Here is a 12224-nt window from a genome sequence, read left to right on the forward strand (position 1 = left end):
GATTCCATATTCATTTCTGTCTCATATAAAATACATATATATATCAAATACATATATATATATATATATATATATATATATATATATAAATATAAATATATATATATATATGTATTTATTAAGTGTAAGTAGCACAATTCATAATCATGCACCAGAGTTTGAAATGCTGGTTGTGTTACAGCCTGTGCTATTCCCCAGAACATGTGATACATGGTGGTCTGTGAAAATACACACCATCTTGTAATTGCAGAAATCTGAGTGGTATTTTTGCAGATGAACTAAGATTCAGAAGACAAAGGATACTACTTTCACTTAGCAGATGATCAATTTGTGCGGCCTGTAGCTGTCATTACAGATGCATATAGGGAGAAACATACATGTGAAACACCTATTATGTTGCATCCAGATTTATAATTCAAAGTTCAAGTCATTTTGGCCAAATTTCTAATAGGCTTTATACTCATGTCTAAAATGTAATTTGTAATAGCATGATATCACACTCTGATTCATCCATTTCTGAAACAGCAGTTTCATTCTGCAAAACCAAACATTCAGCAGCTGATTTTCTGCAGTTTTATAGGCTGAAGAGAACATAATAAACTACAAGTAGGGGGATGAGTAAACAACAATCCTCACCGCTATCCATGGTATTACCACACTGACCAGATATACCTTTTAGCTGTCATTCACATATGTATTAAATTCATTCTTTACTCCTCTCGACTTAGCAAGTCTTAGTGTTCTACTGATGAGTGACACGTTGTTGTGCTTCCTTCCCATAACAAGCACACGCTTTCTGCTTAGTCAGAAGCCTTTCTTTCTCCTACCAAGCAAGTCTTTGTTTTGGACCTGATCCAATAATTTGCATACATGCCAAGCTGGTCACATTAATGCTAGTCAGCATTGAAAGCCAACCATTTCTTTCTTACATTATGCGGGAATCATGAGATGATGCAACATCAAAACAGTTACTTAATGACGGGTTACCTGCCCTTTTATTTTTTTAACACCAGTTAGCAGTATTTTGGCTTCAGCTGACATCAGGCCAGAGAAAAAAAAAACGTTACCTCTTCCCTCTTGCTGCTGGACATTTGAGAAAGAAATGATAGCGCAGTCTTCCCTCTTGGGAACGAAGAGCTGTCATTTCTGCATCTGAAATCAGTTTGCTGGTATTCGTGGTAGCAGAACATTGGAGAAAATTGTTTTTCTGTCAATTTACAAGGGTAAAGGGAAATATTAAACTATAAACTGTTAAGGGAGGGACTTGGGTTTCTGCTGGTAACTGTACCACACTCTGTTGGCGGTAGGTGTGAGTTTCCACAGTGGCTGTTAAGCTACCATTGCAGTAGTTGCTGGGGGGAACCAAATGAGCAGACATCAAAAGTGGCAATGTCTGAAATGTCATGCTCGATCTGCCTTCTTAGAGATCTTGTGACCATGCATCTCAAAAATCCCCATCACTGACTCTTGCTCTCACCTCTCAAAGACAGAACGGCAGGAAGTTTTAACATAGTACACTGCAAGACAGTACTCTCAATGAAGAGTGAGGGCCCATCTGTAGTGTTACAGAAGGATTCAGCCAGACCCGTGCCTGGATGATGGGAAAGGAGGAATGGATGAATGAATAGGCTAAAAAGGTTAAAACCAGATATTATCAGTGAGAGAGGGGGATAAAAAATAAATGGTTAGCAGTTCCAATCTGCACAATTCATGAAACCAGAGTATTTGCCCTTACCTTCCCAATACTTTAAAACTTAACGACCGTTCTACATGGGAAGATGACTGCAGATCTCTCTTTCTTAACGAGTGCTGCTGGACATTTGAGAAGGAAATTATATCGTAGTCTGCCAACACTGCACCAAGGGAATCTGAAATACACAGTAGAATGAATTATTAAATGCAATGATTTCAGGAAAGATATGTCCATCACATTTGAAATCACAGCAATACTGAGTACCACACCATTCACAACAGAATACATTAAACTGCATACATTTTTAAAAGAACTGGGAGATTAATATTTTACTTACAATACTATAATTCCGCTTTCCACGAAAATAATAAAGCATTTTTTAGTTATACTTTAAGTAGTCACAAAGTCCACATTTAATGATACTATTCCTGCTATACAGGGGATTACATTACAGTCTTCAGACTTTTCTATCTGTTTTATATGAACACAAAACAAAAAATGTCTTAAATAAAAGCTACAAACTTACTTTAAAGGCAGAGTTAGGACAGCAGATCCATCTTCATTGATAACATGACTATATTGTTAGGTATTAAGCAGCCGGGTCATCTGAAACCTTCCAAGGTTACTAGCTCCATCCCCATTTTATCTACAATGCACTTAAAGGAGTACAATGGGTTTCTCTACAACATTCCTCAACTTCTCAGCCCTTTTGCTCCCTATTAACACTTTCTTCCATAAAGCAACAATGCGCCATTTAAAATATTTCTAATTCACCTTACCTCTCTAACAGGAGACTACCCTAGCGTACTGTGAGGATTTCACTTTCAAATACATTGTCTCGCGCTTTAGTAAAGCTTGAGAAAGTCACCCACTTAATCACGTCATCAAGGCCAGGCAGTTCAGATACTTTTTCTCACCAGTTCCCTTCCCCGTTCGCTCCACCAAAGTGACATCACCACGGCCGGCCTCTGCTTCTAAGTAAAACAATGAAACCCATTTTGTGATGTCACAGCTACCTTGGCCTTCCCAAACAAATTGAGTGCTCAAATTCAACTGCTGGAGATAGGGAAGTTTTTTTCCTGGTTTTGCTTTCACTACGCTCTGTTTTCATATTGGAACTAGTCTCCCTACTGCAGCTTCTCTCGTAGCTTCATAGTGGTGAGTGTGGTCTTCCTTTTGTAAATGCATTCCTCTAGGTTCGATTATCAATGTGTTTGCTACAATAATGCCCTTTATTGTTTAAGTTTATACGTAATAAAACAAACGGCTGTATCAAAAACACTTAACACTGCTATTTTTAATCATAGTGCAACATTAAAATCTTTTTCATACAGCCATTTGTTTTACTTTTTTGTTATATTTCCATCGTTTCCTTTGTTTTATTTTGATTTTTAATTATTTGCAGTGATGTCTTGGTCCTTTGCTGTGGCGTTTGTTAGTGAGCTGGTGCACATGGTCTTGGTTGCCGGTAGCAACCAATTTAATTTCTTGAAAAGACTTTAATAATAAAATGCTAGTTGCGTTTATAAGCACTGTGGAATGTTACATTATTTTAGTAATACAGCCATTCTGTTTATTATATAAGTTGTGTTTTAGTTGGCTTTGACGGGCACTCATTTTAACCTGTTGAGAGAAGTGCTGCTGGAGGACTGGTGGGTTACAGTTGGCTGGAAGGGTAGATGGAATCGGTTTCATTTGCAGTTTTGATTCATCACCCAGAGACTCCCTATGCTGTGGAACAAAATCCCGGTACATGTGAGGCAGAGCACCTCTCTGGCCTTGTTCAAGAGGAATCTTGACCAATGGATGGGAGATTGCAGATATACCCCAGGGATTACTTCAGTGTCACTGCTTGACAGAGGCACAGCAAAATGATAGGCATAGTTTTTATTCAAACTAAAGGGGTGGCGAAAGCCACATAACTATGGGCTAGGCTTATAAATGCCCTTGGGCAGATAGCCTAGTATGAACCTCTGAACCTATATGTGTTGTACACCTTTTTTTTGCATAATAAATCCTTTAACGATAAAGATGGCATTTGCACATAAATAAGGTGTGTTGTTTGTGGACGAGTCATTTTTTTATCCCTAGTTCAGTGTCTTAACTTTAAATCCCAGTTGGTTTCTGGTCCCCAACCTTACATTCCCACCCCCAAAGTTAAAGGACCACTACTGCTTCGTGATCCTTCCTAATCTATCCTATCTGTTCAGTCTACCACTCTAAAATTTCCCCAAACTTACTTCCACTCAGTATTTAGATATTTTCTCTCATCCTCTGCACAGCGCTGATATTGTGAGCCATTTTGCAGCTTCTAACACTCCTGATTGTTTGGAGAACAGTGTACGTGAGTGTAAGTATTTGTATGCGCGTGTTTGTTTCTGTCTGTGTGTGAGTGAATGCATCCCTAAAAGCACAATGTGTGTGTGTGTGTGTGTGTGTGTGTGTGTGTGTGTGTGTGTGTGTGTGTGTATGAAAGTGATCAGCGAGATCGAGCCATTAGTTTACGCTTGCTAAGCAGTGCTTTTGCCGTTTAGCAAGTGTAAAATAAAAGAATAGGAAAACAAAAAGTGTATGTGGGTCCGTATGTGTGAATGTTTCTCTCTGCATGTGTAAGTGAATTTGTGTATGAAAGGAGAATGTATATGCATGTGAATGCAGACGAGACCGTGTATGTGAGTGTGTGAATGTGTATGACAGAGTGAACAGTGAAGATCGATCCGAACGTTATTTTATACTCGGTAAGCAGCGCTTCTGCTGTTCAACATGTGTAAAATAAAAAGAAATGAAAACAGAGTGAAAAAGAATGAAAAGAGAGAGAGAGAGAGAGTGTGTGTGTGTGTGTGTGTGTGTGTGTGTGTGTGTGTGTGTGTGTGTGTGTGTGTGTTACCTCTCAACCTTTCAGTGCAAGAAATCTGGACAAAGCCAAGAATGGTGGGACAAAAGCCCCAAAATAGGGACAGAATTCAAATACTGATCCTATAAACTTAGAAAGTTGCTATTATGAAAGATTTTGCATTATGTATGCTCTGAAGGATGTATCCGCAGTGGTGGTGTTGCGGTAGCATTGTCGCCTCACAGCAAGACGTCCTGTTCGATTCTCAGCTAGAGCGTCTTCTGTGGAGACATGCGTGAATGGGCGTACCTTCGTTGAAGGTTGTGCGTTAGGGCCGGCAACTCAGCACGGAAAAATCAACTGCCAATCATTAGCGGACCGGAGTTCCGCTGTGGCGACCCCTAACCGGGAAAAGCCGAAAGACACAACAACATGTTCTGAAGGATGTAAAGTCTGAAACTCAAATGTCTGCCATAATTTATTATTATTTAGTGACCTCAATCATTAACTTGCCAAAAAAACACATTATGAAGAGCAGACCAGAAATACGAGTCAAAAATCTGGACATTCTGCACAAATCTGCACAGTTGAGAGGTATGGTGCATGTCCGTCTGTCCGTGTGCATGAGTGAATGTGTGCACAAATTCAGAATAGAGTGCATGTGTAAATGTGTGGTACAGCCATATGTTGCAAGTGTAAATGATTGCTGTTTTAATTTGAAGCAGTGTAAATGTACATAAGAGCAGCAGATAGTTATTTTGATATACAGCTGCATGTTGTGTGTGTGTGTTTGTGTGTGTGTGTGTGTGTGTGTGTGTGTGTGTGTGTGTGTGTGTGTGTGTGTGTGTGTGTGTGGTCATTGGAATCAAGTTTTCCAATTTGGGCACCATCATCCATAACAGTTGTAAGAAATGGTTGACCAATATTGCTGAACAACTTGCTGTAGTTTACATACATTTTTCAAAATCGTTGCATCTTGCTTTAAAAAATGGTGATAGTAATGTATCTGCATGTTCAGTTAATGTCACAAGCAAGGTTGTGATCCCTAGAGTGAGTGACTCTTGTGTCATTTCATTTGCGGATGTGCAGCATTTCCATTAGGGATGGTTTTAGATAGCCCTACAGACCACGCGCAAGTCACCGCTCACTGCTCAGCAGCTGGTGATACAGAGTAAAGTGATAAGGCTTGCAGCCTGTCCAATGCAGGTCATGGTTTGGAGTCCCTGTATTTTGTTAGTGAGAAACCTCGGAAGTCTCTCCAGCTGCTGAAGATGTCTGGTGAGGTACATGCAAAAGGGTGGATTATACTCTGTAACTGGTCTAATGAAGGTCGAGTACAGTGGAGTTGGAACATTCCTTGACTGGGATGCTATGCCCTTGCTTGTCAGGTGTGCACCATAGAAGGGTTTCCCTATCACTGTTGATACTTGGTGGTTAAAAGTTCAGACTGCTGTTAACCTGTTCCCAAGTCTCGCACCACTGGGTTGGAACTCTGGGTAGGGTGTGCTGTCAATATTGGAAATTCTAGGGAATTCCATTTTGCCACAGGGAATAATACATTTTTTTGCATTTAGTTTTTAGACCATGGCTTTGTCATCAACCATTAATTTGTGTTAGCCCCTCTTGTAATATGTTGACATCATTGGGGGACTCGCTGATTGCTCCCAGTTAGCAAATATCAGTGAACGTGGTGAGCCACATGCAAACTACTTTGGCCTTGACTCCAAGAATTAGATGCCAAACATTAAGCAGCCCAGCACAGATCCCTGTGGTACTCTACTGGTGACGGCTCTACTGGTGGAGGTGGAGTCCCTAATTTTGACAAAGTATGTTCTGTCATTAAGCCAGTTGGCTACTCATCTAGTAATGCAAGTGTTAACCCCTATGTGACCTTGGCAAGTGCAGAGATGACATGTTCCATAGATATACTAGGCAGAGGGGCTGCTGTCAGGTACGCTTTGGGATATGGTAGGTGGGGTTTGGGGAGTGAAGTTTGCACTGACTGTCAGCTGGCTGGTTGGTGATATCTTCTGGTGTAGTATGAGTGATGCCATCTAATGCCAGTTTGGCACACAGCTGGGCATTCCCTTTTAGACTTCGGATGTAGTTAAAGAATGTCTGTTTATCCGTGGCTAGGTATGTACATTCAGTTTCATAGTTTTTATTACAAGACTACAAGATTTCTGCTTTTCTTGAGTAGGCTTAGGAGGAAACTCTTCCTAGGCCAAGTGATACCCTCTTGCTCTTTTGGGCAGCAGTTTGTTTCTCTTATTATATTATCTGCTTACACAAGTCCACCACAGTGGATTGTTTTTTTTTTTTTGTTTTTTGTTTTTTTAGAATACCTGGTTTTGATCCAGTCAGGTGCAGCAGAATTTACATAGTCGGTTAAGTGTTTGTACAGGGCATTTGTGCACATTTCTGCATAGTGTACACTTATGTCTGCAATTGTGGGTGGTCTGAAGCTTCCTAAACAGTTGCTTAGTAGGCTGTAGTTAGCTTTGGTAAAGGTTTTTATAAATTTTGTTCCTGTACGGGTCAGTTCTAGTAGTTCAAATGAGACTGATTACTGGTCTGACCTAACCAGGAAGGGCATTATGCATGGGGAACTACAGTGACCCCCCCCCCCATGTTGATAGTATGTCCAGAACATTGCAGCCCCTAGTGAGGTACAGACTATCTGTTCCACAGCATTTGTGTTAATAATGTCAAGGAACTTCTGTCCAAGCATGTTTTTGCTTATGTAAGTCTCCCAGACTATGGAAGAATAGTTGCAATCTCCCATGACTAAGTTGTTAGGCTGTATGTTGAGGGATTCCAGTAAATCAAGGTAGGTGTTGTGCTTATCCTTGTTCAAAGTGGGGGAAAATATAGCTAGGAGCGATGTGGTATGGTGGTTTCCTAGTAGTTCATTGGACAGAGTAGTTTGAGAGAGTCAAGCTGTTTTACCAGTCTCGAAGTATATTTTGTTTTAATGAAGATGGATACACCTCCACCTTTGATCCCTTCACTCTCAATTTCAGGTCTGAACATTTGGAAGGAATTGTAGCCTTGTATAGCCAGGGTACTCTCAGTGGCCTTGAACCATGTTTCGGTAACTGCATAGACATCAGCATCTTCCTAGATGAGGAATGCTTCCAGGGACTGCAGTTTTGTGTTTACACTCTTAGCATTAAGCAGCACAATCCTGATTTTGTCTGACTTGCATTTTGTTACATTGGAACATTTGTTGTTTTTACATTACCTAAAAAAGGTGCTGGGGGGGGGGGCAAGGGCCTTCAATGTCTGGAAGCCTAGGGTAGACATGTGCAGACCATCTCTAGCAAAGCAGCAGGTCTGTCTGCAGTATCCACCCAGGCTGACAGACACTGGATACCCCTGGATCGACACCAGAGACTGAGCCAATTGTTGAAGTCTGTCATTTACTTAGTTTATATTGTGGCATCCTCCTGGGTGGTAGGTTACTGCTTAGGGCTAGGGACAAACCTGACTGGGCCACAAACTGTGTACAAGCAGAATACTTACAAATGGTTGTTTTGTGCTATTCATTTGTGTTAGACCCACTGCAACAAGTTAATTTGAGGCACGGTCAAGACTCTTTCTACCAGGGCATTGGCTCGATGCAAAACCCTTGGTAATAAGATGTGCCACAGTGGCAATGGGGTGATCTAATTACAGACTGCTGTCAACCTGCGCACACAGATTTCTTATAATGCCTTCAGTGTTCATTGGGCTCTCAGCGATGTGGTAATTAGTGGGAACTGAGTTTTTACCAAAGGGGATGACACATTTTTTAGCATTAAGATGAAGGCCATGGATTACACAACAGTCATTGCTCTCAGTGAGGCCTTTCTGTAGGATGTCTGCATCACTTGGGGAGTTGATAATGGGTCACACCTTACAGTCACCAGTGAATGTGGTCAGCCAGACTCCCTTTGTGTTGGCCTGGACTTCTAAGAAGTAGATGCTGAATAGGAGAGGACATGTCACTTGTCACTGTGGGACTCAAGTGACTGGTCGGTAGTCTGACTTGGAGTCTACTACTTTCACACCATGTGTTCTATCTGTGAGCCAATGTGCAACCCACCTAGTGATATAGGGGTTGATGCCTAGTTTGAGTGTATCAATAATTCAAGTGCAGAATGGTATCAAAGACCTAGGCCAGATTGAGGTAGGCTGTATGTACTGCCTTACCTTCATCCACAGACCTGATGACTGACTCAGAGAAGTCAAACACGTTCAGCAGGCATGATCCCCTGTTTCACCAAGCCAAATTCTGTGTCTATGGTTTGGAGATGATCTATATCTTTGTTAATCAGGTCCATGATGATGCACTCCTTAGATGTACATATCAGACTCATCAGGCTAATGGGGCAATAATTCCCAGGGTCTACAGTTGGCGCCCCTTTATGGAAAGGGATGACTGTAGCAATGCGCCATTCAGTAGGGACAAAGCCTGAGGTGAGGCTGTCACTAAACAGGGCACACAGATGGATATTATCGGGTCCCATGGAAGCTGTATTCATGGGCTTGGACAATGCAGCTTTAACCTGTGCTGCAGTAAAGCTGGGTGCCTGGCATTCTTTTGATATTGTGATTGGTCATTTAGGGGGAGAGAGGGGTAACACTGGCACTGAATCTGTCAGCCAGTATGTTGGCGAGATCTGTTGGCACAGTTTAGGAGTTGTCATAGTGCAGTAACTAAGAGCAAATGTGGTTATTACCATGGAGGTTCTTGAAATGACTACAGAAGGATTTGTGATTGTTTTTACTGTCTGCTGCAATTCTGCCTTCATAGCAGTCTTTAGAAGATTTGATGAGTGTTGGGACTTCACCTTTTTCTGCAACACTTTCGTCCTTCTGCTGTACAGTTTATTAATGTCAAGGAACCACCAGATTGGCTTACTTTTTTGGCGGAGAGTGTTTTGGTTCAGTTGGGTATGGCTAGTTCCATGCCTTTATGTACATGCTCGTACAGTGCATTGGTGTATGATTTGGCAGCCATACATCTATTTTCCCTTGGCATGGGTGCCGTGAAGTTAACCACCTCTGTTTTTAGGAGCCCAAAGTCAGCTTTGGAGAAGTTTTTCAAGGTGGCTACCTTTGTGTGTGTGTGGGGGGGGGGGGTCGGTGGGATGTGTTCTTCCAAGGTGATTAGTGTGTGTGGTCACTTCTGATCACGGAAGGATTGACTACTGGTGCAGAGCAACATTCGCCCATGTTACTAATAACCAGGTTCAGCATGTTGCCTACTCTAGTGGGGGTTAGAATGAGCTGGTCCAGGACACTGGAAATGATGAATTCCAGGAAGAGTTGGGCTAGTGTATTGGTGTATGCTAGGGGTTTATTGTCATGTGGAAAGGTCAAATTCTTCATCTTCAGCTTTCTAGCAGATGCCTGAAGGTTTTGGGTCAAAAGTGACTGGTATTTGGAACCATTCATAATTCCCTCCACTTTGACTAAACCCCAGTTCCAGATGAAGAAAAGCAATCCCATAGGTTCATAGATTAGTACTAAGCTAACTGCTCTTGCGAGCCATTTTAAGCCTAGCCAATTATCCTTTGTGAGACTCAAACCTTGCACCTTGTGTTTGTAAGGCAAACACTTAACCATTAGGCCACCCTCCCAACCAAAGTATGATATTGCCACCACCATGCTTCACTGTGGGGATGGTGTTCTTTTGGTGATGCGAAGTGTTGTTTTTGACCCAAACGTAGCTTTTGTAGTTGTGGCCAAAACGTTCAACTGTGGTCTCATTAGACCAGAACATTTCCTCACATGCTTTTGGGAGACTTGAGGTTTGTTGTAAAAATTTTAGCCAGGCCTGTATGTTTTTCTGTGTAAACACTTCTGTCTTGCAACCCTACCCCATAGTCCAGACATGTGGAGAATACAGGAGATTTTCACATGTAGTACACAACCAGTTGTTGTGTCTTTCGGCTTTTCCCAGTTAGGGGTCACCACAGTGGAACTCCAGTCCACTAATGACTGGCAGTAGATTTTTTATGTGCAGAGTTGCCAGTCCTGACGCACAACCTTCAACAAAGGTATGCCCATTCACGCATGTCTCCACACAGAAGATGCTTCAGCTGAGAATCGAACAGGACAACGTCTTATTGTGAGGCAACAATGCTACCGCAGCACCACCACCGCAGTTCATGTAGTACACAACCAGTACTTGTCAGAAATTACTGCAGCTTCTTCAGTGTTGCTGTTGGTCTCTTGGCAGCATCTCTGACCAGTTTTCATCTTGTCTTTTCATCAATTTTGGAGGGACATCCAGTTCTTTGCAACGTCACTGTTGTCCCATATTTTCCCCACTTTTTGATTGTCTTCATTGTGTTCCATGGTATATCCAATGCTGTGGAAATTTTTTTTGTACCCTTCATTTGACAGATGCATTTCAACAACGAGATCCCTTTGATGCCCTGTAAGCTCTATGTGAACCATGGCTTTTGCTGTAGCAGGCAACTGACTAAATGTCAGGAAAATCAAACTAGGACAGTTGATCTTTATTTGGGGTTAATCAGTCTCTTTAACTGATGTCAGGTGTGTACACAAGAAGACATAATGCTGTAATTAAATCAAAAGGTGCTTCAACAAAGTATTAGCTTAGGGATGTGCACACACAACAAAGTATTAGTTAAAGGGTGTGCACAGTTATACAACCAGCATATTGTACCTTTTTTTACTTTTTATATTTTTTCCCTTAACAGATTGGTTTGTTTTTCAGTTGAATTGTACAAGTTACAGGTCAAATTAAAGGTGGAAAACGTTTTAAATTGAGTTATTGTGGTCTCATTTATCACATAAACCTGGCATTTTAACAGGGGTGTACACACTTCTGATATCCACTGTATGTATATATACTGTAGATGTATATATACTGTAGACACGCACATTGTGTTTGTGTGTTTATCTATATATTATGTCTATAATGCATAGGACACACACACACACACACACACACACACACACACACACACACACACACACACGAGTGTGGGTGTGTGTGTACTATGTGGTGAGGCAATTGACTGCGTACGAGGAAAGATTAAGAGTGTGTGTGATTGTGAGCGTTTAGGGTTAGGTTATGGCATAAAATTAGTGTGTGTGGGCATGGCCATGGGCAAATGTGCTGAAAAGTTTCACTTTTTCCACAAGCTTCTGTGCTTATTTATGCAGACATTTGTGCCTCACTGAACCAGTTGTGGGGACAAGGGTGGGTGTGTCGGCTTTCATTTGGTCATTTTATACCTATATGTGACATTCATTGAGTATCGGATGTTTTGTTTGGCTGGTTAGCCACTTAACTGAAAACTATTAGGATTTGGTCTTGTCTTTTGTATTATGTTTTCTGTTTAATGGGCAAGAATTTGCATCACCATCAGTCTGGAATCTATAGCAGAAAAGGAAAGTATGAGGAATTAAAGCATGAGTTATGGTTTGTGCTTTGTGCTTGTTACTGCTGTTTTGGAAAATTGTCAACAGTACACATTTTGCATACTCATTACGGGTAGATATTACAAGAGTACCTCAAAATATGACTTTAAGGAACTGTAAATTAAAGCTTCCTTATATATATCAAGCTAGATACAGGTACAAATATTAACCATACATGTACCACTTCATGTCTGCAAGATGATAACTAGAATTTATTTTTAAATTAAGGGAATTGTGCATTTGTACTTGTTTGCT

At 41.2% G+C, this 12224-nt stretch overlaps 1 protein-coding gene across 2 annotated transcripts in view; it reads right to left on the minus strand.

Moving 5' to 3' along the window:
* ADAM17 (ADAM metallopeptidase domain 17) overlaps positions 1-12224 on the minus strand; it is a 2408764-nt gene that overhangs the window by 2163724 nt on the left and 232816 nt on the right. For both annotated transcript variants that reach the window (XM_044079174.1, XM_044079166.1), the window contains exon 2: positions 1736-1868. In XM_044079174.1, coding sequence (XP_043935109.1) covers positions 1736-1868 — 133 coding nt within the window. The remainder of the gene's footprint in view (positions 1-1735; positions 1869-12224) is intronic.

Source organism: Protopterus annectens, chromosome 1.part1, assembly GCF_019279795.1.
Source record: "Protopterus annectens isolate FY-2018-M chromosome 1.part1, PAN1.0, whole genome shotgun sequence".
NCBI classification, from domain to species: domain Eukaryota; kingdom Metazoa; phylum Chordata; order Ceratodontiformes; family Protopteridae; genus Protopterus; species Protopterus annectens.